Consider the following 25,583-nt stretch of genomic DNA (forward strand, 5'->3'; position numbering starts at 1 on the left):
GCTCCGCCGACCTTCCCCCGCTGAGTCTTGTTCCACCCCGACAGACCGGAGGGAAGAGCCGGCACCCACGAGGACTCTGCAGGCTCCGGGAGACCCGCTGGGACTTGGCCAACATGTTCAAGGGGGTGGGCAAAGGCTCCCCGAGCAGAAGTTCCCCCAACAGAGGCTCCCCTGTCAAGCCCAGCAAGTAAGTGTGACCCCTCTCCTCTCTCTCTCCCCATCCTGTGACCCTGGGGGAAGATGAGGGATGAGTGATCCGTGTTTACTAAGTTCCCTTAAGAACTATCCCTCTTTGTGGAGCAGCAGAAGGTTTGGGCTTGCTGGGAGCTGATGCCAAAACTTGCTGCCCCAGCCTTTGTCCTTGTCTTTGGAGGGCTTTGTGCTCCCTCCCAGAAGTCCCTGTGCAGCCCCAGTGCCTGACGATGTGCTCAGAGCACGATCATTGAGCAGGGAGGTGCAAAAAGCCCCTTTTGGGCAGGAAGGTGTAGGCAGGATAAACACAGCCCCTGTGCTTGGGTGGAGCGAGATCTGCTCGGTGGTGAAGCAGATCCCAGCCTGGGTCTGAGATCCCGGGATTCATTGGTTCCCTGGGGTTGGTGTGATGCTGCCCTGGGATCCCTGGAGAGGGATGCTCAGTCTGGTGCTGCTGAGGTGGAGGAGAGGGGTGGGGAGTGGGTTTGCTCTAACCCATCCTGGGGACAGGCCGGGTCTCTGCAGGTCAAATTGCTGAGTTTGCCTCTTTTGGAGCTGCTTGGAGCAACCTGGTCTGGTGGAAAGTGTCCCTCCCATGGCAGGGGCTTGGAACTGGGAGGTCTTTAAGGTCCCTTCCAACCCAAACCACTCTGTGAGGAGATTCCCTAAGCTGTGGGGAGTGAGATATGTGATGGGACTGGGATGCTTCTGGGAGGGGGTGCTCTTGCAGAGGGAGTGCTCATCCCTCCCTGCAGCTGCTGTTGTTAACTCAGGGTTATTTTCCACCTTCCCCAGCAATTTTGCAGTTCGTGGCGTTGGTGGACTGATTCTGTGGGGATCCCTGTGCCCTGCCAGGGTTGGAGGCCGAGGAAATTGCAAGGGGGTTTGTGCTGAAGAGGAGGGGACCTGCAGGGGGAGGGGGGTGCTGGCCCCCTCTCCTGGGACCACCCCCAGCAGTCCAGAGTGGGGGGCGTGCGTGGACACCTGTGGGGTCACAACATGGTGCTGGCCCCCAACTGCTCTGTTTTGGGGGTCCAAACCCCAGGTCACCAAACAGCCACTGAGGAGGGGGGTGACAGGTGCTGCTGGGCAGGGCAACAGGACCTGGGGAGAAGGTGGCCCCTACAAAGGCTGGGGCTGCTCTGAGTGGGTGTCAGGATCTGGACCCCTGCCACAGGAAGCTTCAGTGGAGCTGAGCACTCACAGACTCATCTTGAAGGCAGGTCTGGGGGCTCCCTGAACACCAAGCATTTGCTGGGGCCTGGCAGCAGTGAGCCACCTCCCCAGCAGCCCTGGAGCTGTGTCAGGCTCTGGGTTTTTTAGCCTTGTTAATGCAATCTATCCACCTCCTCAGCCGGCTTTCAAAGCAGGCTGGGGATTTCTCATGTCAGCTCGCTGCAGCCCCTGCCGTGCTGCAGAGGGTTTGGGCCAGGTTCTCCCCTGCCATGAGCCTCTTGGGATAACTGGAGTTGCATCCCAGCAAGACCTCACACCTCTTCCCTGTGCAGGACGGAGGCTGGAGCCAGGAGTGCAGCAATTACTGAGCTAGTTGTGCTTGTTTTAGGAGGCACCAACCATCAGACACAGCCTAATTCGCTTGGCCATGGCCTGGGGCTTGGTCAGCACCCAAAGTAGCTGAGAAAATGAAGGTGGATGAGTTGTCTTGGGAGCAGCCACCAGCACATGCTCTGCAGATGGCCCTGAGAAAATGTTGGTGGCCCAAGGCTGCTCTTGGTGGCCCCAAGGCCAAAAGCTCAGCAGCAGCTGAGGTTCCCTGTCTCTGGGGTTCACAATTAGTGATTGGACCCCTACAGAGGTACCTTGTCTTGGTCCTTGGGATGATGGTGCTGAGCATCTCAGCTCTCAGGGTCCTTTTCTGCCTCCATTTGGTGGATGCATCCCAGGGAGGCAGCAGCAAGTGGAGGTTTGTCCCCAGGGACCATCCTGGATGTGCCCTGCTCTGGAGGAGGCACTGCAGGGCTGAAAGGGAATACTCATGTGAAGGTGGAATTGAATTGGATCTGGCTGGACTGGCTGCCTGGGTGTGATTTTTAACAAAGGCTGTGGGTGGTTTTGGAGGTGGAGGGGAAGTCACCTCCTGGTTTAATCATCTCCTGGGATTGCTGCTTTTGCCACTGCCCCCTCCTACTTCTCCTTGATCAGTCTAGAGCAGGGTGGACCCTGGGAGACACAGGCTCAGGGATTAACCCAGCACTGGCAGGGGGTCAGAAGTGCTGTGCTATGATCTGCTGGCAGATCAAAATGTACAAGGACATGTCAGGGAGAACAGACCCAGCTTTGGGGTCTGCCATAAAACAAAGTCCCCTGTGAGGAAGGGATGGAGGGATCAGGGACTGCAGCATGTGGGTGCTGTGGTCCTGCCCAAATGTGCCCTGGAAGGAGTGACCAGGAGTGGGGACAGTGCTCAGTGATACTGTCCCTTGCGTGTGGCTGGACTGTCCAGGAGGCAGAAAGTGGTATGAGAAATGAACCAATTAATAATGATAATAATAGTGCTCTGCCTCTCCCAGGCATGAGATAGCCCTAGGGAGGAGGCTGCCCTGGCTCTGGAGGAGGAGGAGCAGGAGGAGCTGTGCTGAGCCTTGCCCTCAGCTGTCCTGGGGCTGTGGCTGTACCATGAGCTGTGCAGGGAGCTGGGCCTGAGCTCTGGGAGGCTGAGGGATGCACAACATGACCTCGTGGCTCCTTGTATCCCACCTGATGCCGGGCTGCCTCTCTGCAGCCCAAATGTCAGTATCTTCATCCTGAGATGTGGGGCCCAGCGGGGTTGAGTGAGGGCTCCTGCCCAGGAGCAGCAGGGATGGGGCAAGAGGACACCCCGAGGAAGGATGGTGAGGCACCACGTCACTGCAGCCTGTGTGGATGGGTGTTTGCACTGACAGGAGAAGCTCACACTCAGCATGGGGCAGACTCCCTCTGCTCCTGAGGTGATGCTCTCCAGGAAGCATTTTTGCAGCAGCATCCTGGTCTCTAATGTCCGGTGCCCCGTGCAGCACAGGCTGGGATGGGCTCAGTCCCCATGACCAGGAGGTTTCTCACATCTTTTCAGTCCATACTTTTCTTGTGGCTCAGCCTAAACAAAGCTGATTCCTGTGTCCAGCCTTGTAAACCAAGAGATGGGATGTCCCGGTGTTTCCTTCAGCCAGAAAGGGGTGCCAGCAGGAATAAGCAGGATTTTGCTGGGGATCTACCCTTCCTGGGAAGGATGGATCCTCACTTCTCCCCTCTTGGAATGGCACAGAGGTATTCACAGTCACAAGACAAACTGGGATGGGCTCAAACTGGACACCCCATTCCCACTCTTCCCAAGTGGGAGCTGAATTTGGTCAGACTTCTTGGGGGAACAATGCTCTCCCTGCCCAGTGGGAGAGGTGTCCGTCCCCTGGGACAGCTGCATCCATCCCCTGGGACAGGGCCCAGCCCAGCCCGTGACTCACACTCTCCTCCCTGCACAGAGAGCCCGGGCAGGAAATTTGGGTGGTGCTCGAGTATTTGCTCATGGGACACCACCTCATTCCAGGCGTGTCAGGGATGAGTGGGAGATTGTGTAACCTCCTGGGGAGGGGAGACCTCTGAGAGCTTCTGTCCCGCTGCACACTCAGGCTCACAGGGACCAAATCCTGGCTCTGTGCTGCTCCCACCCACCCCTCTGTGCTGGGGCTTGGGGCCAGCATTCATCTCCCTGAGCTTATCTCAGAAAGGCATCCATGGGGCACAGATTGGGTGGGAGGGATGATTAACGGGATATAAAAGACAGGTTGTAGCAGACAGTGATGCTTGGATGGGGATGATGATGATGATGAACGCTCTGCTTGGGCTCTTCGCCTCCGTGATCCCTGGAATTAGACCCTGTAGAGGGGGCCCTGCTGGAGCACAGCAGTCCCCGTTTACTTTGCTCACTGCATTCCAGGCAGGGAAGCAGAGGCATGGCCGGGAGATGCTGCCATCCAAAATCCCCCAGGGCAGCTGAGAGCTGCTGCTGCCCTCTTGGGAAATCAAAAACAAGGGAGGAAGTGGAGAAAGGGGACAGGAGGATGCTGAGAGCAGGAGTGCTGGGGCTGTGCCACTGCTGGAGTTACACAGGCTACAGTCAGAGTGGGCTGGGCTCACTTGAAACAGGAACTGTGGCATCTGAATGCTTGGCTTGGGGTGACCATGACACTCACTGGCACGTTACAGTCACTTGGGGCTGTAATAAATGAACATCCCAGTATCTGCTACAGCCTTTGGAATGAACGGTGGAACAGCTGGAGCCACGCTGAGGAGCTGGAGCAATGACAGAGCCATTAAGGGAACCACTTCCCTCTGTCCTTTGCTGGATTCAGGGACCTGGAAGGAAAGCACATGGCTCTAGGGCAGATGTGGTGGCTCTGCTGCAGGACATCACCTTTCTCCCACCTTCTTCCACCAAAGAGGTACCGACCTGCCCTGAAGAAGTGTCCCCCACCCAGGCCCCCATGCAATGTCACATTGCTGCTGCTCAAACTCTTCCTCCTGGTCTCAGACCCCAGCGTTGACACGTAACCTCACTGAACTTTGTCCCATCTGCAGCATTCCGAGGGCTCTGCATGATGTTATTGCTCCACACCCTCCTGCCTCTGCCCACACCGTGCTCTCCCTGCCTGCGGGGTAGGGCTGGCACTGTCCTCAAGGGCAGATGCTGCTAGAAACAACAGGACAATGAGGACGAAGGTGGCACCAAGGTTTGTGCTTCCCTGTCCGCAGGGAGCTTTGGGAGCCATCCCATGCCTTGCTGCAGGCTTTGGATCCAGCTGTTTCAGCAGCTCATTCCCAATCCCGGTGATGGAGTAAGGGCTGTGATGGCACCATCGGCTGTGTGATGGCCCTGGGGTGACAGGCAATAGGGAATGGTCTGTTGGGAACCTTCAGTGAAGCCTCACTGGGGCAAGGAGAGCTGGCAGATGTGCAATGGCCTTGGGAAATTAGAATTATAGAATCACAGAGTACCCTGAGTTGGAAGGGACCCATCAGGATCATCGAGTCCATCTCCTGACCATGCACAGGACACCCTGACAACCCCACCATGTGCCTGAGAGCATTGTCCAAACACTTCCTACAGTGCAGACAGGCTTGGTGCCCTGACCACTGCCCTGGAGAGCCTGTTCCAGTGCTCAACCACCTTCTGGGTGATAAATCTTTTCCTGATATCCAACCTAAACCTCCCCTGACTCAGCTTTGTGCTATTCCCCAAGCTCTGAAAACAGCACAAATGCAACAGCCTGTGCAGCACCCAGGGGGTGCAAGTCTGTGTCCTCTGCAGCCCGGCCCTGGGGTGGCACTGGGCTCTCCAGTGACTCAATGGGCCCAACTGTGGAGCACTTCACATGGAACAAGACAGCAGGATGGCAGCTCTGGGTCAGGCTGAAGGGCCACCTCTGCCAGCAGCTGAGGGCAGGCACTCAAGGAAGTGTCTCCAAACAGGGTGAGCATGTTGTGCTGCCTCTGCAGGGTGCTCTCCTGGCCTCCAGCCGTCTGTGGCTTCAGGTCTTCCCAGCCCAGATGTGGTGTCAGTGCCTTTGGGAGCCCTACAGTGATTTGTTGTTTGTTGTTGGGTGTTTTTTCCTTTTATTTTTTTTTTTTTTATTTTTTTTTCCTCCAGTGCTTTTTGAATCCACCTGAACTTTTGGGCATCTGCAGCTGGGAGCTGTGCAGATGTGAAAATCTGCTCACCCTAAACACACCAGCTCTTACCTTCTCTTGTCTGAAGGCAACAGCCAGGCATCAACCACGTGTGTGTGTCTGTGCCCTTGGCCATGGCTCATAACCCTCTCCTTGGAGACCAGGAGGATATGGGGAAAGGCCTGAAGGACCACACCTGGGACAGGTCCTGGGCAGTGATGAAGAGGGTGGGAGTTGCTTTCACCCACCCCTCTGCTCTGCTGTTCCCTCCCTCAGGTCCTCCACAAATGAGCTGGCCGTGCTCATCTCCCGCATGCAGACAAACGCCGACCAGGTGGAGAAGGACATCCTGGAGACACAGTCAAGGCTCAAGCAGGTGAGCTGTGGCAGAGGGTGGTGGGAAGGTGAAAGTCTTTGCCTCCAAATGCAGTGTCTGGGATGACAGGTCAGGTGTCTGCTCTGCGTGCTGGTGCAGGTTTGGGGGCTGACTGGAGGCTGGGGAGGAACAGACACCCCACAAAGCCTCCCAGCCCCTGAGGCTGCATCACAGGGCCTCCCAAATTCCAGCCTTGTGCTTTTCTGCTCAGTGCCTCATGCTTCCCGCAGCCAAGACTGTCTCACCTACGGCAGCACAGCCCTGTGCCTCCCAGCAAGCTCAGAGGCAGCCAGTCTGACCCACACCAGTCCCTGGGTGGGAGGGACACTGGAACAGCAGCTGGGCTGGACTGGGCTCCCCAGCTCAACCCTTTTACCAAGGATCCTCTGTGGTTGACATGTTGAGGACCCAGAGCCTCTGCATTGGCCAAGGTGGTCCAACCAGGCTGTTTTCTTCTGTCTCCCTTGGTCTTCAGGATTCCAGCAATCAGCAGAAGAACAAGGCTTTTGAGTTCCAGACAGAGAATGCCAGGAACCTGAAGGAAGCAGAGACCCTGCTGAAGGATCTCTTCCTGGATGTGGATCGTGCCAAGCGGCTGAAACACCCACAGGCTTCTGAGATAGAGAAAGAGTGAGTGCAGTGGGGGGACTGATGTGATGGGGGCACTGAGCAATTGGGAACCCCTCTATGATCTAGACTGAGTTCCAGTCATTGCCATGAGAGGTAGTGTCAACTCTTCTTCCCACAGAGTTTAGCCTTAAAATCAGATTTTCTGCCAATATATTATAGAGATAGGAGTGTACAGAGTGGCTGCCAGGGTGAGTGCCCAAGAGGCCCCATTCTTTTGGGAGCTCCTGTAAAATGTACCAGAAAAACGCAGAGATAAAATGTGGCCCCACTCTCAGGGCAAATCCCCTTTTCCTCTGCATTTCCTAAAATGAATGCCTTTGGTTCAGGCAAGCACAGAGTCAGACATGGGTGTTGGAATGGGAGAAGAGCTTCGGTTGGCTTCTGGTGCTTTGTTCCCCTTCACTTCCAGCACTACTAGGTGGAAATCAAGAAGGAATGGTAGTTTTCTAGCTGGGAAGGCACAGCCTTGATCTCCCTGCAGTGTCATCCTGGGCTGTAATTTCTGAGACATCCCTGGAGATAGAGAACAGCAGGACAAGTGCCTCCACTGCTGAAGGAGGCCAGTGCCACAGAGGGACAGCAAAGTAGCCCGAGTCTTGCAAGTGAAATCTGGGCTCCACAAACCCCACTTTGGCTGTCCCTCTTCCCAGCTGACACAGAGACATGTGCCCTTTCCCCTTGGCAGCATCCAGCAGCTCCATGACCGTGTGACCCAGCTGTGTGCCGAGTACCGGGCCCTCTACGAGCAGCTGAACGTCCCCGACGTGGGGCCCAGGGTGGACTGGGCCAGGATTCTGGACCAAAAGATGGTAACAGCAGCTGGGTTTGGATGCATCTCCAAACTGTGTGCTCAGCATCATGCAGGGATGTTGCAGGGTGGTGGAAATAATTCAGTTGCTCTGGGTGGAAGAAAGACTCTCCTCCCACCTCTTAAAATGCTCTGGATTGACCCTTTCAGATTAAGAGCTACCAGAAGGGGTCAGGTGGAGAGCTCTGCTGTGGGATGAAAGGATGCAGAAGGTGATGTCTCCTAGAACTTGACAGCCCTTCCTTTGAGAGTTTCTCACTGTGAGGTCTGGGTATTTGGAGTGGCCAGATTGGAGTCAGTTTGGATTCCCTTGAAAGCTGGATGGTAACTAAGTGCATCCAAAGCATGTCACCATAGGCAGGGAGCTGGTGCAGCTTAGGTTTCTACATCAGGGTTATATGCCCTGGTTATCTTTTTCCCTGTGTATGGCTGGGGAAAAGGCAATCAGCAGCAGTCACAGGAATAAACAAGATCCCTTCCCTTGCTCCCAGCCCGCTATCAGATTCCAGATCTTTTCATGCCCTGCCAGCACTCACTGGGGTTTCTCCTTGAAATAAAGCCTTTTGCTTTAATCTCTGCCTAATTCCTTTTGCACAGAAACAAGTCAACGCAGGGCAGTACGGGCCTGGCATGTCAGAGCTGGAGAAGCAAATAGCTGAGCACAACATCCTGCAGAAGGAGATCGAAGCCTACGGGCTCCAGATCAAGAACCTCCATTCCGGGGTAGGGCATCCTCTGTCCCCTCCTTGTTCTTGTTGCTTCACTCAGGCCCATGTCCCATCTGCTCCTCTGCACGGTGAACGTTCACCCTTGTTTTGCAGAGGGCATGGGGGGCCTGAGCTGGGACAGATGGAGCCATTCAGGGGCCGGGGAGGTGATTCTTGGATGGTTTCTAAAGCGCATTCCATAAATCAGCTCATCAGTATCTACCACATGTTTTGATAACAGCTTTTTTTTTTCTCTCTTTTTTTCTTCCCCCCCGCCCCCCTTGGTCTGGGCTGTGTTGTAACCCAGGATGTGGCAGATTTAAAAAGCCAGTACAAGGACTTGCTGGTAAGCTTCTCGGTGGTTTTCTGTGCAGATGGGGTCATACAGCGGAGTAACGCCATCCCTGATGGACTGGGAATGCCCAGCTCAAAGCAGGAGCTACCTCTGGGCTTGCTCAGTGCTGTCCCTCTTCTTCTTTCCTCATTTCCTTCCCAGCTTGGGATGGGTGTAAATTGAGAGCACTCTTGCTGCCCTCAGGGCAATGCCGTGGGTGAGATCCATGTCTCTCCTCTTCATGGGTCATGGATCTGGAGCTGCCCATGTGTGTCCATGAGCACAGGGATACAGAGGCAGCAAGAAACCCATCCCAGCCCACACGCTGTTCCTAATCAGGACTGCAAATGCTGAGGCTCAACCTGATCCCTATCAAGGGCTCCAGAGAGGAAATGAGCAGCAGGAGCAAAGGAGGTGGCTGGGAAGAAGGTCCTGGTTTTAGCCAGCTGGGCCCATGAAGGTTTAATGTTGAAAATGGGATTTATAAGAAACACAGCAGAGCTGGGCCAGCTCTGAGAGTGCCCGAGGCACCAGCCCACACCTGGGATTCTGGTTAGACAAACATATCCTGTCTGTGGGGAGGGAAGGGGAATGGCAGCCCCGTCAGATAAGAGCCAGTGGTGGCAGATTTCTCACTGAGGTCTCTGGGAATCTCCTGGTGGATGTGCAACAGGAGCAGGGTCCTGGGGAGGAGGGGAAAGGGACTCCCCAGGCTGAGCACCAACACCATCTCTCTCCCGTGTGTGTGGGCAGAAAGCCTCCATCTGGCGAGGGCAGAGCCTGGGCAGCCTCTACCACCACCTCCAGGGCTGCACCAAGGAGCTGGGCTACCTGACAGAGCAGCAGACCAAGATCCTGAAGCAGGACTGGAGTGACCAAATGATGGATGTGCAGAGTGTGCGTCGGGAGTACGAGGTGAGCTTTGGGGGGTGGCAGCGGGTCCTGGCTTGGGAGGCTGGCCAAGCCTGGCATGTGAGATTTGCAGGATGGATCCCAGCCTGCTGGACATCCTCCACCAGCCCTGAGCCTGGGGCTTTCCCAGGGCAGCCCAATAGTGCTGGGCACTGAAACAGAGGTGGAAGAGATCCTCTGGATCCATTGAGGAACTAGGGATGAGCCACTCTGTGTGTCCCTGCCAGTCCCCTGAGCTGGAATGTGGGATCATATGTTAGAGAGCTGTCAGTGAGGCAGAGAGGAGAGAAGGGAAGGACTCAGTATCACATCAGCCTCAGTGGCCAACATACAGAACCCAGTGACTGCTATGTGCTGGGACCAGGAAGAATAGATGGATAATTGCTTAGGAAAATGCTCTTTGAATGAATGCCCTGATGCCTTCTGAGGCCCAAGTGTGTCTAATTTGTTTTAGCTTTGCCTAGTCTTTTCTGTTTTTAAAAAACAAACAAACAAGGATGTCTATGCTTTGGGAGCCTTGTCTCTGTTTTGTTGGGGTTTGGTGCTCTCTGTGCTCCTTGCATGCTCCCAAGGTCATGAAGTTTCTCTTCCCCTCCAGGATTTCAAGTCCAATGAGCTGCTCAGCCAAGAGGAGTTTGTGAACCACCTTCAGGACGATGGGGACAGGATGATTGAACTGAAGCACCCAGCCATCAAGCCTATCCAGGTAGGGAGAGGGGGGTCTCTTCCCAAACACTGTAGGAGAACCAGAGTGCCTGTGCATCAAGAACCAGGGGGAGGGTTGGAGGAGACCCCTTCACATCTTCTGCAGTTGTTACTCTTTCTTCTCACACTGCACTGGCTGTACTGCAGCACCTTTCTGCCTATTCCAACCTTATGGGGAAGCTGAGGGCAGTGCAGGGTCTTCACCCCTTTCAAAATCTCCAGGAGATGGTGGGAACCATCTGTGTGCTGGGACCAGCTCCTGCCCAGCTGCTCAGATATGTTGGTGCTGCAGGGAGCTATGACATGGTGTGATTTCTCCCAAGTGAAACCAGTTCCCAGCTGCCCAGGTTGTATTTCCAAGCCTGCAGATGCAGTGTCAGGCTGAAGTGGGCTCTCAGCCCCCAGCACCACCAGAGCTGAGACCCCTTGGGGAATGGTGGCTGCTCTGTATTATGAGCCAGGTCCTTCTCAAGGAGTGTCCTCGCCCAGGTTCAGTGTCAGGCAGTGCCTGGGCACAGCTTTGTCTCTGCTCTTCCTCTGATCTCTGGGACTTCTGGGGAAAGGAGACCAGTGCTGGGGGAGGTAGGACCAGCTGGAGCCCACTGAGCTGTGCTCTGTCCCACCACAGGCTCACCAGGAAGCCTTGAAGAACGAGTGGCAAAATTTCCTGAATCTCTGCATTTGCCAAGAGAGCCAACTGAACAGTGTGGAGAGCTACAAGAAGGTAAAAAGCAAATTCATGGGCCATGGGTCTACAGGTCAGGCCAGAGTGGGCAAGCTGGGAAGAGAGAAAGTAGAGGAATGAGGATGGGAGATCCTCTGCTGGTACCTAGGGGAAACACCCCTCAAAACCTAATCTTTTAGAGAGGCTGGGAACTGAGAGACCCCACTGGACTTGGAGGTAGTAAGGTCCCCCCGTGCCTGACTGTTTTCCTACCCACACCTCCAGTTCCAGGATGATGCTGAGGCTGTGAGCCGCTCCCTGAAGAAGATGAGCTCTGACCTGGACACCAAATACAGCAAGTTCAACAAAGACAGCCCCGGGGTGGTGTCAGATCTGCTGCTTCAGCTGGAGGTGAGATCTTCAGGGCTGCTGGAACCAGCCAGACCTAAGGGGCAAATCCAAAGTTGTAACCTCCACAATAAATAACAGTGGGGAAGAGGAAGAGGTGGGTAAATAACCCTATGGGGGCAGCTCACCACAGCTCTGTGCTCGGGAGAGGGAAGCCCCTGGCAATACTGTGCTCTGAGTGCTGAGTCCCTGCATCCCAGACTGCAGGGCAGTGACCCCTGGGACAGCACTGTCCCCATCAGTGACACACAGCCAGGCCCCAGGTCACCATCAGAGTGAAGGAGAAGTGCAGGGAGGAGCCTTGTGTTGTCCTTAATAGGAGACACTTGGATTAGAGGGCCCACAGAGTGTGAGCCACTGGCACTCAAGCAGAAGGGAAAGGTCCTCCCATCTCCTCAGAACTCCCATGAGCCAAAGGCAAGGGAGGGAATAAAGAAATCTGACCTGAGGGGTGAGATGCAGATAAGAAAGGAACATTTGCCCGGGAGAGAGGGAAGGGACACGTTCAACATGGTGTCTTCCCAAGCATGCAACACATTTCACTCTCAAGAGGTGCTTGAATCTTGGTACTTTCTGACACTGGAATGCAGCCACCTCTTGGCAGGCCTCTGTCCCATTCCTGAAAAAGAAAACTTCTTCAGGAGATTTTAATACAACAGTGTGGGTTCACCTAAGGTTAACTCAGGCTGTGCCTTCAAAGGAAGACCTGCTGTGAGCAAAGGAAACCGAGGAGAGTGTTGATAATGAAAAGGGGAAGAAGGGACATGGAGGGATCAAGAATGGAGAACCTCTTGACTCTGCTCCACAAGAGTGGACAACTGGTCCCAGCATACTCACTGTAGTGTGACCCTCCCCTTCCTTCTCATGCAAGCCTGGTCACAACCACTGTCTTCCCTGTTTTGTCTAGAACGAGGAGAAGGTGTTGAAGCAGGCAGAGAAGAACATCGCTGACCTGAAGAGAAGGAGCAAAGAGATCAGCCCCCTGAAACTGCGCAGGACACGTCCCTCTCAGCCCCTCACCTTGGACACCCTCTGTGACTGGGATGCTGGGGAGGTGAGGGCTTGACTGGCAGCACCTTCAGAAGAAGCAGGGAGCTGAATTCTTCTTTGGTTCCTCCAGATCTTGGCTCTGTGGTGGGAGGAACCATCCTAGTGCCAGAAAGCCAAGCCTTTCACCGGGTTTTGTGTCTCTGTCCCAGGTGCAGCTGACCAGAGGGGACAAGTACACCCTGAAGGACAACAGCAACCCTGAGATGTGGGTGGTGCAGAGCAGCGCTGGTGTGGTCCAGGAGGCACCTTCTGCTTGCTTCTCCATCCCTCCACCTGACCCTGAGTCCATAGACAAGGTCAATAGGTGAGTCTGCAGCACAGAGCCTGACCCAGAGAGACATTTAGACTCACTCAGGTCATAACCAGCCTGATCACCTCACCTGCAGCTGGGGACAGGACTCACGACTATCCCTAGTACGAAATCTCTCTCCTGGAGAGGTACCTTATCCCGGTTCCTTCCATTCCTCAACAGCCCTGCACACTGCACGGACCTCACTGTCAGAGAGTTTTCTGGCAGTCAGGCTCGATTTCTTCACCCAAACATGTGACTCGCACAGGTCTGACTAAATTCATTGCAGAATCAGTCTGGAGTTTGGGACTTGCCAAACAGGACAGAGTTATCTGTGGTATCTCCTCTCAGCCAGCCCCAGCTGGAGACTGAGAAATGCTCCTTGAACCACCGTGTAGTTCTGCTGCCTGCCTGCTCCGTCAGCTCCTGCCGTTCCCACAGGACGGGGCGGTGGTGCAGGGAGGTTGGCATTACCTTTTTAATCATGTCCCCGGGTCTTTGGATAAATCAGTGCAGCTCAAGTGCCATGGAAAGGCCACAGCCCTGACTCAGAGCTACGTGGGCATGTCTGTGGTGGGAGCTTGGGTCCCCAGGCACAACAGGCAAGATTGCTGCATTGTGTTGCTCTTCCTCAGTGCCCACCCCTCTTCACACATCCCAGATTACTGAGTCCTTTGGATTTATGGGTTTCATGTGTGCTTTAAAACAGAAGTTTAGTTCCTCTGCATGGAGCTGTGCCCTGGACCCCCCAGACAGCCCTTGTCTGACAGCAGCCAGGCAAGCTGAGAATTGCAGGTTTTAGCACACAGTGTTTAGTTGGAGCAGTCCATAGCAGGGATCACAACTGGCCTGGTCTTTTCTGGTTCCCTTCCTCCTAGTTTCATTAGGCTTTTTTCTCCCAGAGATACATTTTGGTCCTTCCAGTTTTACAGATCCCAGCTCTAGTTTCATTAGACAGGAACCATCCTTTCGATTGAGACTTGGCATTTCTATTGCAGCAGCCACAGCAGCAGCTCCTTGTACTCCCTTCCTGTGAAGCTGCAAAGCGCTGCCACCATATGAAATCAACTTCCAGCTTTGACAGCTTCTGCTGAGGGTTGGAAACGCTGGCTCCATTGGCAGAAGTCAGCTGCTCAAGCCGACCAGCTGCTTTTGCTGCTCTTCCCTTTCCTGAGGGATGTCTCCGAGTTACAACAGGCTGCAGGCTCCCAGACTGCCCCTGCCTTTGGGGACACCTTCCCCTGCCTTCGGGGACACCTTCCCAGCAGGAGCCACAGAGCTGCTGCCATGCAGGGCTCTGTCAGGCCACGCTCAGGGCTGTGTCCCATCCTGCTGGCTGAGGATGCTTCTCTCTGCTCACAGGCTGGAAGGGGAACTGAACACGGTGAAGCAGAAGCGAGCGGCAGTTCAGAGCACCCTGAGACGCAGCCAAAAGGAACAGGTCCAGCCCAGCCAGCAAGGTATGTCAGCTGGATAGTCCAGCCCTCTCCAAAGCCAGCACCTTCCTCCCAGAGCTCCCAAAGCAGACTGGAAGCAAAGCACCCACCCAGGGTGGGGAGAGGTACCTGCAATACACACACAGGTCTCTGTGGGAGGTTGCTTTCTGCTCTGTGGAAAAGAACAGCCACTGGATAATCTGACTCCTGGTGCTGCCAAGGACTCACTATGTGATATCAATTCACTTAAAATCTGTTGCCCTTCTCAAAACTCTGTGATTGACCTTCAGCTCCATCAACAGCTGCAGGGTATTTAGGGTTGCAGAGGGATGTGCCTATCCAGAAACCGTAATTAACCCTGCTTTGTAATCTGGGTGCCTTGCAGTTCTCTTCCCTACCTGGGGGCTGTGGAATAAGCAGGCAGCCAGGGCTAAATCCCAACCCCTGCCTAGCCGTGTTATTCCCACAGCTATAATTCAAAGGCTCCCAGCAAAGCTGAGCAGGGCTGTGTCTGCAAAGACTTGGCTGTCTTTGTCCCTCCTTTGGACTTGAGCTCTGGCTGGCCAAGGAAGAGCTAAAAGCTGGGGATTAACCTAAGCTGTGTCTTGCTGCAGCTCTGCCCAGGAGCCCTCCAGCAGTCCAGGATGATCCCCAAGCTGACCGGCTCCTCAGTAGCCTGGATCGTGTTGGCAAGGACCTGGTTCAGGTAGAGAAGGAGGTCTTGAACCGAGTGAGGTCTCCTGTGAACTACAATGACCCCACGGATGACCTTGCCAGGAGGATCAAACAGCAGCAGGTGAGTTGGAGCAGGAGGAGTTTGGTAGCTCTGTGTCCTTGCCCCAAAGCAGGTTGACATAGAAATTACATGAGAGATGGCAGCTGGTGCTTCAAAGAAGCTGTAGTTGCAAGGGTTTCAGGCTGGCTTGAATCCTTAAAATGGGACAGGCTAAGCCAAACCCTCAGGAAATGCAGGTCCTTCCCTTGGCTCTGTACCAATCTGTACATTTGTTTCAGAGCTGTGGTCCAGGTCTTGGGAATTCAGTCCTCAGCTTGGTCGTGGGGACTCTGTCACCCTGCACTCTCAAGTCTGTAGCAAAAAAAATGAAGGGATAGAGGGAATTAATCCAAGGACTGGCTTTGGCTCACCTGATGGGAAGTACAGACTGGTACACTGTCAGTGGCACAGGAAAAGAGGCAGTGCCCTGGAGCCCTCCTCTTTCCTCTGGGATAAGGTCTGGGCCTGTAGCAGCTCAGCTTGTTACGTCTTCATCTGTGGTTATTTATCCAGCCCTGGCAGAAGGATGGGCTCAGGCAGGTTTTTTCCATCTCTTTCCCACACCCTGCCATTGCCAGACAGCCACAGTCTGGATGGGGCTGTGCCCCAAGGGGCAGCTCCTTATGAGAGGGGTACCACACCCTGAGCCCCACAGCCAAATCCGCCCCTGGGGGAGACAAGTTTCCACTGCAGCACTGTTATGACTGTGTTGGGTGACTCTGCTCCCATCTGATGTGCCAGGAAACAACAAAGAAGCTGGAGAACCTGGGGGCAGCCAAGGATGCCTTGCAGAAGGAGTGTGAGACCTACCTTTCCAAGAAACCCACCAGCACCTCGGCTTCCCAGCTCCCTGTCACGCTGAACGCCCTCAGGAGCAAGTACAATGATGTCAATATGCTCTCCAGCCTGTACAACGAGAAGTGAGTGATGGTGGCAAGGGCTGATGGGGATGAGGGAAGGAAGTCCTTGCACAGAGGTGTCAACACAGAAGCATGACAGAAAATGCTTTTAGTCTATGTCGGTGTTTGTTGAGGTCCTGCACAGGTTGGAAACCTATCCATCACCAGAGCGACCTCTGAAAGAGCTTCTGTGTGTATTCTGTGCTCAGATCCCCCCACTGTGGAAAATCCACCACAATGGGTGTGTGTCCTAGCTCTGTTGTTGTGAAATGCAATGTGTCTGACTTCTGGGCAGCACTACAGGGTCGTGAGTGCACAGTGCTTGTTCCCTGTCATGTTGGAGAAACTCCGATGTTAAATAAGCTTAAACACGCAAAATCAGAGAGCAGAGGAGAAGAATGGGGTCTCCTGTAGCTAACCTCATCCTGTCATTTTTCCCTTTCCCAGGGCCAAGGCTGCCCTCAACCTGGAGACTCAAATTGAGAACACAGACAAGATTGTCAGCACATTTGAGGCCAAGCTGGCTCAGGACAGCATCATTCCTGCATCCCCCAATGCCCTGCAGGATCGGGCCAATGACCTGCAGGTAGGGGAACATCAGGCTCTTCCTTAAGGAAGGGACATCTCTGAGCTCAGGTAGCAATGGTGGGAGGAGCTGGACTTTGCTAATTTGAGCACCTTGAGGTGCCAGCAATGAAGCCTTTTTAAGGACTTGTTCCTTTAAGGTTTCATGTTGGTATTGCAGGCTGACCCGCCTTCACTGGCCAGCAAAAAGCTCTGTCCCTCTCAGGCTACCTTTGAGTCCTTAAAATGATGACCACCTTAGCATCTAATCTCTGTTGCTCTGCCTCACACGCATCCCTAATCTTTCCTGCTCCCAATCTCCCTGCTCCATCCTTAACACTCACAGGGACCCTTTTTTACCTTCTCCCAAACTTCTGCATGCTGCTCCATCCACTGTCCAGCCCACCTTGCTTCCCACATTGCTTACCGAGTAAGTCTCACTGCTCCACCTCTTCCACCTTGCACATCCCTTGGAGAGCCTGACCAGCCCCCAGGTACTGCACAGTTAGTGGTGACAGGCTAAGGAGGGTGTTTGGTTGGTGCACTGACTGCTACAAACCTGGAGGTGTCTTTTCTCTCCCCCTGCAGAAGATGAGGCGGGACCTGGTGGCCCAAGAGGACTGTGTGCTGAAGCTGAACCGGGGGCTGAAGGACGCCGAGCACAGCTGCAGTGCTGTGCAGAACAACTTCCAGGAGTTCTGTCCCGACCTGCCGCGGCAGAAGCGGGAGGTGCAGCTCCTCAATGATCGCTACCACGCCGTTGCCGACCAGCTGGATCAGCGGTGAGGGGCTGTGGGATCATCTCTGCTCCTCTTGGCTGACGTGGACCAGTGTTAGTCAGGGGCACAGAATCACAGAATATGACCAGTTGGAAGGCACCCATAAGGATCATCGAGTCCAACTCCTGGCCCTGCACAGGACCATCCCCAAGAGTCACACCGTGTGCTTGAGAGTGTCATCCAAATGCTTCTTGAGCTCTGTCAGCCTTGGTGCTGTGACCACTGCCCTGGGGAGCCTCTTTCAGTGCCCAACCACCCTCAGGGTGAAGAACCTTTTTCTGATACCCAACCTAAACCTCCCCTGACTGCAGGACCCTGATCCTGACCACTATCCTGTAATACTGAGGACTGGGTCTGTCCTGCTCTGTAGTTGCCACCTTCCTATGCACAGCACAGGCTTTGAGCTTCCAGATACCTGAGATAAGGCAGTTTTTGACTACTGGCCTCTGCCTGACACAGGGACCTTACACATAGAGACCCTTTTAGACACTTCTCCCAGGGATTGCTGCTGGTTGTCTGCCTTTTTCCTTCTCTCATCTCCCAGGTAATGTTCATGCTGCAGTAGCAAACCTGATGTGCGCAGTTAGGCTCCCCACTCAGGGATCAATTGTCACTCCCTTGTTTTTTGTTATCTTGGTGTGTGTTGTGACATTGTCATCAGAGCGTCTTTTTAGGAACTTGCAGATAAATCTTTGCCCTTCCCCTTAATGTTCCTGTTCACCTCTGTTCTGTGCAGAGAGAAGACCCTCAGAAACATCAGCCTCACCTACCAGCAGTTCCAAAACTCCAATGAGAACCTGATGTTCTGGATGAACAACCTACCCAAGCACCAAGTGAAGACCACTGATGGGCCAAGCCAGATCAACTACAAGCTGCAGGCACAGAAGGTGTGTTCCAGGGCAAGCATCATAACCTGTAACGTTACAGGGATGTGGGAATTGGCTTGCATAAAAAATTGTACCATCAGCTCCTGGATGAGTGCTCCCACTGTCACAGTGAATAACTGTGATTGCAGCCCACAGATGGTGTATCTACAATCCTGAAAAATTGTACCTTGGGCTGAGATGTTGCACTGGGTCCTGCATCTTTCTCTCCTTTAGCAGATCCTAAGCTCAGTAGTTCAGATGATGAGTTGTGGAGGTCTCTGTGTTGGCTGCTATTTATCTCATATGTGCTAAATCAGTGTACCAGGTCCTGGGCAAGTGATAGTGCTGCTGAGATCCTCTAAAGCCTTGGAGACTCTTCCTAAATATCTTCCTGTTCCCATCATTCCCTCAGCTGAGCTAATTCTCTAGGCTGCAAGAGTGTCACTGCGTTGCTGTATTTCAACCTGTCCTTAACACCACATGTGTCTCCTGCAGAGGCTGGTGGAGGAGATTGAAAGCAAGGAGCCCGAGAAGAACGCTGTGGTCAGACTGTCCCGGAATGTGCAGTCCACGCTCAATGTATGGCTGGGTTTTCCCATTTATCACTCCCTTAGTGTCTCACATGAGAGATCCCACCTGATTCTCCTGTTTCTGCTCTGGACAGGACTATGAACTTGAAGCAGGCAAATACAGCTCTTCTCTGGACCCTTCCCTGACCGACTCTGCTGCAAAGAGGCTGCGTGTGACCCCCCTGCAGGAAAGCATCCAGGCCCAGGTAAAATGTTCAGATGAAGGCATAGAAACCATTGTCTATCTCCTTACCTGTGCCCCAATGTCCTCTGCAAGGCCTTAATCCGCTCTTACAGCCACAGATGATCATAGTCAAATCCCCAGGGATCTCTTTGTCTATGGTGGAAAGCAGCACATGAGGTCCAGAATTAGGGTTGTGCCTGGTGCCTTGTGATTGCTGATGCTGCCTCTTTACCATGTTGTATGTGAAGATAAGACTTACAGGGTAGTTGTGTGAGGGCAGGAAGGAGCCAGAGCTCCTCTGTGCTGCTCCCAGTTGCACCCCAGTTCTCCTGCATCACCTCGGGTTGTTCACCGACTGCCATCCATGTGTGGCCCAAGGTGAATTTGGAAGTCTGGACTTTGTGTAGACCTGCAGGCATCTAACACGCACTCAAATAATGGGGACAGGATCTTCTGCACGAGTCCCTAGACTCTGTGTGTCTCTATGGAGTCAGACGTGAAGACACTAATCCCTGAAATTGTTCAGTACACAAAGTGCATCCAGGTGAAAGGAGGGGTGGCAGAGTGTCCCACCCAACAGAGCTGTGTCAGGGTGAGGGGACAAGGCTCTCACCGCTGTTTCTTTTTTAGGAAAGTGATGTAACCAAGCTCTACATGGAGCTGGCAGCAGAAAATAAACAGCAGCTCAGCCGGCTGGAGTTTGCCAAGAAGATTGTTGAGAAGGTACCAGCTCACAGCAAGATTGGGGTACTCTAGGTTGGGGGTTCAAATCTGCTCAGCCTGGGGTTCCCCCTTCCTGAGTCTTCACATCCAAGTGTGAGGAAGGAAGGAATGAAAACCCTCTGAGAAAAAGACCACAAGTAATCACAGTTTACTGACACTTATCTTGGGCTGTGACTCTCTCACTTGTGTGGACCTTCAGCTCTTTACTGAAGCTGTAGTGTATGCTAGGAAAAAAGACTAGGGCTCTTAAGGCCTGTCCTCAGCTATATCTAATCAACATTCACAGGCTGAGAATTTCAGATTTGTTTGTGGATGTGGCTGGAATTCAGTGCTCACAGCCGTCTGAAAACATTTCAAAGCAATAGGATTTTTAGACCTTCCTAGGGTTTGAACCATCTGTAGGAAAGGCCTCTGGTCTGGATGACTTTCAGTGTGCTCAGGAAGGACAAGAGATTAAACTGGGGCCTGGTCGTGTTACTCTCCCTCAGCTGCAGGTACAAGGCAGCACAAAGCACCTTTGTGAGCTGCTGCACCTCCAAAACAAGGGGAAAACACACCAAGTCAGTTGCTTGAACTGATGGGAGCGTGTCCTCATTTTCCATTTACAAACAGCCATATTTGGAGACTCCCTGGGGATTGTGTGCCAGCTCTATCTCCCACCATGCCATGGCATTTAAAAGGTCTCTGTGCCACCCTAAAAAAGAAGAATGACTCCGTTTCCCTGCCCTTTTTTTTTTTTAAATTCTTTTTGGTTTCTCCCTCGCAGAAGGAAGTGCATGAGGACATTGAAGCTGTACATGAGCAAATGCAGAAATCTGAAAACAAAGCTGCAACAAGCAGGGAATCTGAGGGGTTGAAATCACAGCTGGAGGAGGAAAGGAGGAAAGTTTCCAGGATTGAAGAGGACCTGGAGGAACACAGAAACAAGCTGCTGATGTTGAAGACTCAGAAGCCCGTTGAAAGAGTGGAAGAAAAGGAGGTGATAGAATATTACAGAGACCCACAGGTGGAGAGTAACCTCTCTAAGTTGGTAAAGCAAATTGAAGAGGAAGGCAAAAAAAGGCAGAGCCTTCAAGAAAACATCGAAGTGATGAGCCGTAAACTTGCCCAGGTGGAGAGCGAGAAGAAGGTTGCTCCTGCCCAGCTCCTCACCAAAGAGATCACAAAAATTGAGAAGGATCCAAGCCTGGATGGTGAAGCAGCCAGTCTTCGTCAGGAGATCAAACGTCTCCAGGAGGAAAGCTTGGCTGCTGCTTCCGAACTTGAGCAGCACAAAAGGGAGCTGCACATGCTGGAGCGAAAGCAGCCCAACGTCCGAGAGAAAGTGGTGGTGAAGGAGCTGATCAAACTGGAGAAAAACCCAGAAATGCTGAAGTCTGTTAGGACCCTGCAGCTACAAATTGATGAGGAATCCTTCAAGAGGAAGTCGGTGGAAGAGGCGATAGAGAAAGTGAAGAACAAGATTGAGGAGGTAGAAAGACTAATTGAAATGGCAGAACCCAAAATTATTGTTAAGGAGGTGAAGCAGGTAGAGCAGGACCCAGAGTTACTGAAAGAGACTTCCAAGCTTAAAACTCTGATTGAAGAAGAGAGGAGCAAAAACTTGATGCTTACGGGTGAGCTGGGAGAGCTGCAGAGCCAGTACAGCATCGCAGAGAAGCAAAAACCAAGGATAGAGGTGAAAGAGAGGGTCAATGAGATTTTCCTTGTGGATCCTGAAACGGAGCGGCAGATTGCACACCTGAAAAGGGAGCTGCAGGAAGTCACTCTGAAAAGGACAAAGATTGACAGTGAAGTGGAAGAGGCCTTAGCAGAGCTCAATGTCCTCAGGTCACAGAAACCAGTGGTGGAGTTTAAGGAGGTCATAGAGGAGGTGGTGAAACATGAAAAGAGTCCAGAGATTCTTAGAGAGATTGACAGGCTGAAAGAGCAGCTCAATGAGCTGGTGAACACCAATGGCAGGACCCAAGAGCAGCTCATTAGGCTGCAGGGTGAAAGGGATGAATGGAGGAGGGAGAGATCCAAGGTGGAAACCAAGCTGGTCAACAAGGAAGTCATCCGATATGAGAACGATCCACTCTTGGAAAAGGAAGCCGATCGCCTCCGTCAAGAGGTGCGTAACATGTCTCAGAAGAGGAGAGCTGCAGAGGATGCAATCTATGACTTGCAGAACAAATACATGCTCCTGGAGAGGAGGAAACCAGAGGAGAAGGTAGTTGTTCAAGAGGTGATACTGACTCAAAAGGACCCAAAGCTCCGAGATGAGCACACCAGGCTGAGCCGGAGTCTGGATGAGGAGGTGAGCAACAGGCGCCGCCTGGAACGCGACGTGCAGCAGGTTCGTGCGCTGGTGAAGGAGCAAGAGAAGTTACTCAACTTTCAGGAGGATCGAAGCAAGAGGCTTGCACTGGAGAAGGAGATGAGACAAATTACACTGAGAATAAAGGAGCTGGAGGAGAGCCCGGCCCCGGTGCAAGAGAAGATCATTATGGAAGAAGTGGTGAAGCTGGAGAAGGATCCAGTCCTGGAACAGTCTGCCAGCAACCTGCGCTTGGAGCTGGACCGGGAGAAGATGGAGGTGCTGAGCTTGCAGAGAGAATGCAAGAACCTGCAGGTGCAAGTCGATGTCCTGCAGAAAACAAAATCCCAGGAGAAGACCATCTACAAGGAGGTGATTCGAGTGGAAAAGGACAGAGCGCTGGAGAGCGAACGTGCACGAATCTGGGAGCTGCTGAGCAGGGAGAGAGGAGCCAAGCAAAAGGCAGAAGAGGAGGTACGGCGGCTCAGGGATAAGATCGAGAGAGCTGAAGGCATGAAGAGGACATGGGCTCGCGAAGAGACGGAGCTGCAGAAAGCCAGGAACCTGGCCATCCAGGAGAGAGCCACCTTGGAGAGTGAACTGCGGGACCTGGAGAGGCAGAAGCAGCAGAAAGTCCTTTTCCTTCGGGAGGAGTCCAAACTGCTCAACCAGCGGACTGAGAATGACAGGCAGAAGAAGAAGCAGCGGGAACATGAGTTTTCCCTGCTGGAGGCAGACATCCTTAGGGAGAAGGACCAGATCTACAACAAGGAGAGGTTCATTCGGGATCTCCAGTCAAAGGTCAACCGGGAAGAAATCAATCACGAGACCCAGATGAGAGAGACAAACCTCTCTACCAAGATCTCTATCTTGGACCCCGAGACAGGGAAGGACATGTCCCCTTATGAGGCCTATAAGCGAGGTATCATAGACAGAGGTCAGTACATCCAGCTGCAAGAGCTGGAGTGTGACTGGGAGGAAGTCACTACCCTGGGCCCAAATGGGGAAATCTCACTTCTCCTTGACAAGAAAAGTGGGAAGCAGTATTCCATTGATGATGCACTAAGGCTGAGGAGGATCACAAAGGAGGAGTACCAGCTGTACCGGGATGGCAAGATTCCCATCTCTGAATTCGCCTTGCTGGTGGCTGGGGAAACCAAGCCTCCCTCGTCCCTCTCGATTGGCTCCATCATCTCCAAATCCCCACTCACATCACCCACCACCCACCAAACCCAAACCTTCTTCCCCCCAGCCTCACAGAAGGGCATAGGTGATGACACATCCCCCATCGCCGGGGTGTATGACACCACCACTGACACCAAGTACAGTGTCAAAACCGCTCTTGCGAAGAAGCTGCTCGATCCCATGACAGCTCAGAAGCTGCTGGAAGCCCAGGCTGCCACGGGGGGCATCATAGACCTCATTTCTCGGGACCGGTTCTCAGTCCATAAGGCGATTGAGAGGGGACTGATTGACAGGACCTACATGCAGAGACTGCTCAATGCCCAGAAAGCTTTCACGGGGATTGAGGACCCGGTGACCAAGCGAAGGCTGTCTGTGGGGGAAGCAGTTCAGAAGGGTTGGATGACCAAGGACAGTGCTTTCCCCTACCTGCAAGTCCAGCATCTAACTGGAGGGCTCATTGATCCCAAGAAAACCGGTCGCATCCCTGTGCTGGAAGCTGTCCAGACTGGGATGATAACAAGCAACCTGGCCAACAGGCTCCAGGATGAGTCCAACTATGAGAAAGATCTCATTGACCCTGTCACTAAGGAGAAGATAAATTACAAGGAGGCCATGGCCCTCTGCCAGAAGGATTCACTGAGCCACCTCCTGCTGCTCCCGGCCGCATCTGAGGGGTATCAGCGGTACCACCAGGCGAGCCGCTCCCCCAGGCTCTCACGGTTCAGGCACTGAATGTACTGGGGCTGGTTCCTTCAGGAGTTCATCCCTTCAAAACAGCTCTCCCCACGGAGGCAGCAGCGATCACAGGAATGGACCATCGAGCATTTAGGGCTGCACTCTCTTCTCTCTTAGCTACCTGCTTCCCCACACAGCTCGGCCGTGCACGGCAGAAGGCATGACCATGAACCTGACACGGAGGGTCCCCGCAGTCCCCCGGGGGCTGCTGTGACGCCAAAGAGGGGTTGATTGTGAGAACTCCACTGTAGGTTAAATGTGGTTATGCTCAGAAAAGGGGGAGAGCCAGAGTGTTTTCTAGCTGGGTCATTCTGCATGCAATAAACATAGCAAGTGTGTCTCTGTGGCTGTGTTGTCTCTGCAGGCTGCGGCTGCCAAGTGGCTGAAGGCACAGCTACTCTTCCCTCCATGCAATCCCAGGCCCTGCAGCCCAATCTACAGGGGGTTTGTAGGCTCTTGCTCCCCGTGATCTCACAGCACTGAACCCCCTAAATGTCTTTCTGCATGTGAGTCCATATTTTTAAAGATTTTGTTGTATTTGTCTTTAAAACTGAAAACCAGTGGGACTTTGCTCCCTGGTCATTTGGACACCTCTGAAAGAGGGACTAGTTCGCCAAAGAGTGCAGTTCCACCAGCAGTACTGGGAAATCTGTACTTGCTATTTCTTTAGGTGAACTAAAAGGATGTTACTCCTCTGTGTAACCTCCATCGCTCAGTCCTTGCTGAAACAAGCAAATCTCATATCCCAAATGTTCTCCCTTATTATCTACCCCATTGTGGAGCACCCCCTGGCTTTGTTGGATGAGAAAAATTACTTTCTACTGATGTCAGCTGCTCTTCTCCCTCTCCCAAGGGCTCTTTTACATGATGCTGTTCGGTAACTCCAACAAAACCAAATAATCCATAAGGACAGAGGTTTCTGCCCCCTCCTTTCCTCACCAGAGCAGCAGCATAGCCTCTATTTCCATATAGTCTTACTGGAATTTGAAGCATCCATTCCCAGCCTCCTTCCTCTCAATAGAGAACCGCTGGCACTGCTGCTCTGGACCAGCAGCAAGGGCTGGAGCTGGGCTGTGATGGATCAGGAGAGAAACTCTGGCCTGCCAGGGCAAGTCCATCAGCCCTCAGAGCACAGGAGCATGGCCAGGTAAGGATCATGTCCCAGCACAACCCAGGAGCCTTGGACCAGTGCAGTTCCCAGCAGCCCCCGGGTCCCAGCTCTTCAAAGCTGCTGGGAACAGCCTTGCAGTGCCTTGGCTTTGCTCCCCTCAGCTGCCTGAAAGCAGGGAAGATCCATTGGCAATGGGGCTGTTGCCTTTCCTGCAGCTCAGCTCTGCCCAACAGGTGAGTTTGCTGCCAGGCTTCCCCTCACTTGGCTCTGTGGGGTGATGAAATGATTTGGGGGAATGCTCTGTAACTACAGGGACTTTGGAGTTCTGGTAATTAGGCGGTCAGTTAATCATTTTGGACAAACTGTTCCCTAACTGTGTAGTGGGAGTTGTTTACCTGGGGCTGGGTGAAGGTGTTAAGAGATGATTAGGTGGCTGAGCAGTCTAGTCTGAAAAAAACTCACTAAAAATCCTTTTCTTTGCTACCAAGAGCCCCTCATCTGCAGAAAGCAGCTCGTGTCATGTCCCAATGTGTCCGTAGGAAGCACCAGCCAGCCAGGGGGCTTTCCCCAGGGCCTGGCTGTCTGGCAGGGTTGTCAGTTGCTCAGGAAAAGCCAGGTAGGACTTCTCCTCTCTTCCCAAGCACAGGGTGATGAACCATGGTCTCCCAGAGCAGTTATTTCAACACAGCTGTTGTTGATTCCCTTTGCTGACAGTGGAGTTG

General features: G+C 53.3%; 1 protein-coding gene across 1 annotated transcript; it reads left to right on the forward strand.

Annotated features, from left to right (window-relative positions):
* On the forward strand, nucleotides 1-24,088 carry EVPL (envoplakin). The gene is made up of 22 exons (XM_064675815.1): nucleotides 1-187; nucleotides 6,130-6,229; nucleotides 6,705-6,859; nucleotides 7,545-7,668; nucleotides 8,265-8,390; nucleotides 8,682-8,720; nucleotides 9,462-9,623; nucleotides 10,219-10,326; nucleotides 10,954-11,049; nucleotides 11,275-11,400; nucleotides 12,305-12,451; nucleotides 12,597-12,751; nucleotides 14,099-14,196; nucleotides 14,787-14,968; nucleotides 15,689-15,867; nucleotides 16,294-16,432; nucleotides 16,999-17,192; nucleotides 17,926-18,076; nucleotides 18,551-18,634; nucleotides 18,720-18,830; nucleotides 19,439-19,531; nucleotides 20,298-24,088. Exons 1-22 carry the CDS (start codon nucleotides 114-116, stop codon nucleotides 23,745-23,747), a joined length of 6,093 nt encoding a protein of 2,030 aa, XP_064531885.1. The 5' UTR covers nucleotides 1-113; the 3' UTR covers nucleotides 23,748-24,088.
* Nucleotides 24,089-25,583: the final 1,495 nt, after the last annotated feature.

Source organism: Pseudopipra pipra, chromosome 19 (assembly GCF_036250125.1).
Source record: "Pseudopipra pipra isolate bDixPip1 chromosome 19, bDixPip1.hap1, whole genome shotgun sequence".
Classification (NCBI taxonomy): domain Eukaryota; kingdom Metazoa; phylum Chordata; class Aves; order Passeriformes; family Pipridae; genus Pseudopipra; species Pseudopipra pipra.

What these genes read in the sequence shown, in the direction of transcription:
- EVPL (XM_064675815.1), top strand. Translation starts at nt 114, where the DNA reads ATGTTCAAGGGGGTGGGCAAAGGCTCCCCGAGCAGAAGTTCCCCCAAC. An exon ending in GGAGGATCAAACAGCAGCAG is followed by an intron (nt 14,969 to 15,688) that starts GTGAGTTGGAGC and finishes CTGATGTGCCAG; the next exon opens with GAAACAACAAAGAAGCTGGA. An exon ending in TCCAGCCTGTACAACGAGAA is followed by an intron (nt 15,868 to 16,293) that starts GTGAGTGATGGT and finishes TCCCTTTCCCAG; the next exon opens with GGCCAAGGCTGCCCTCAACC.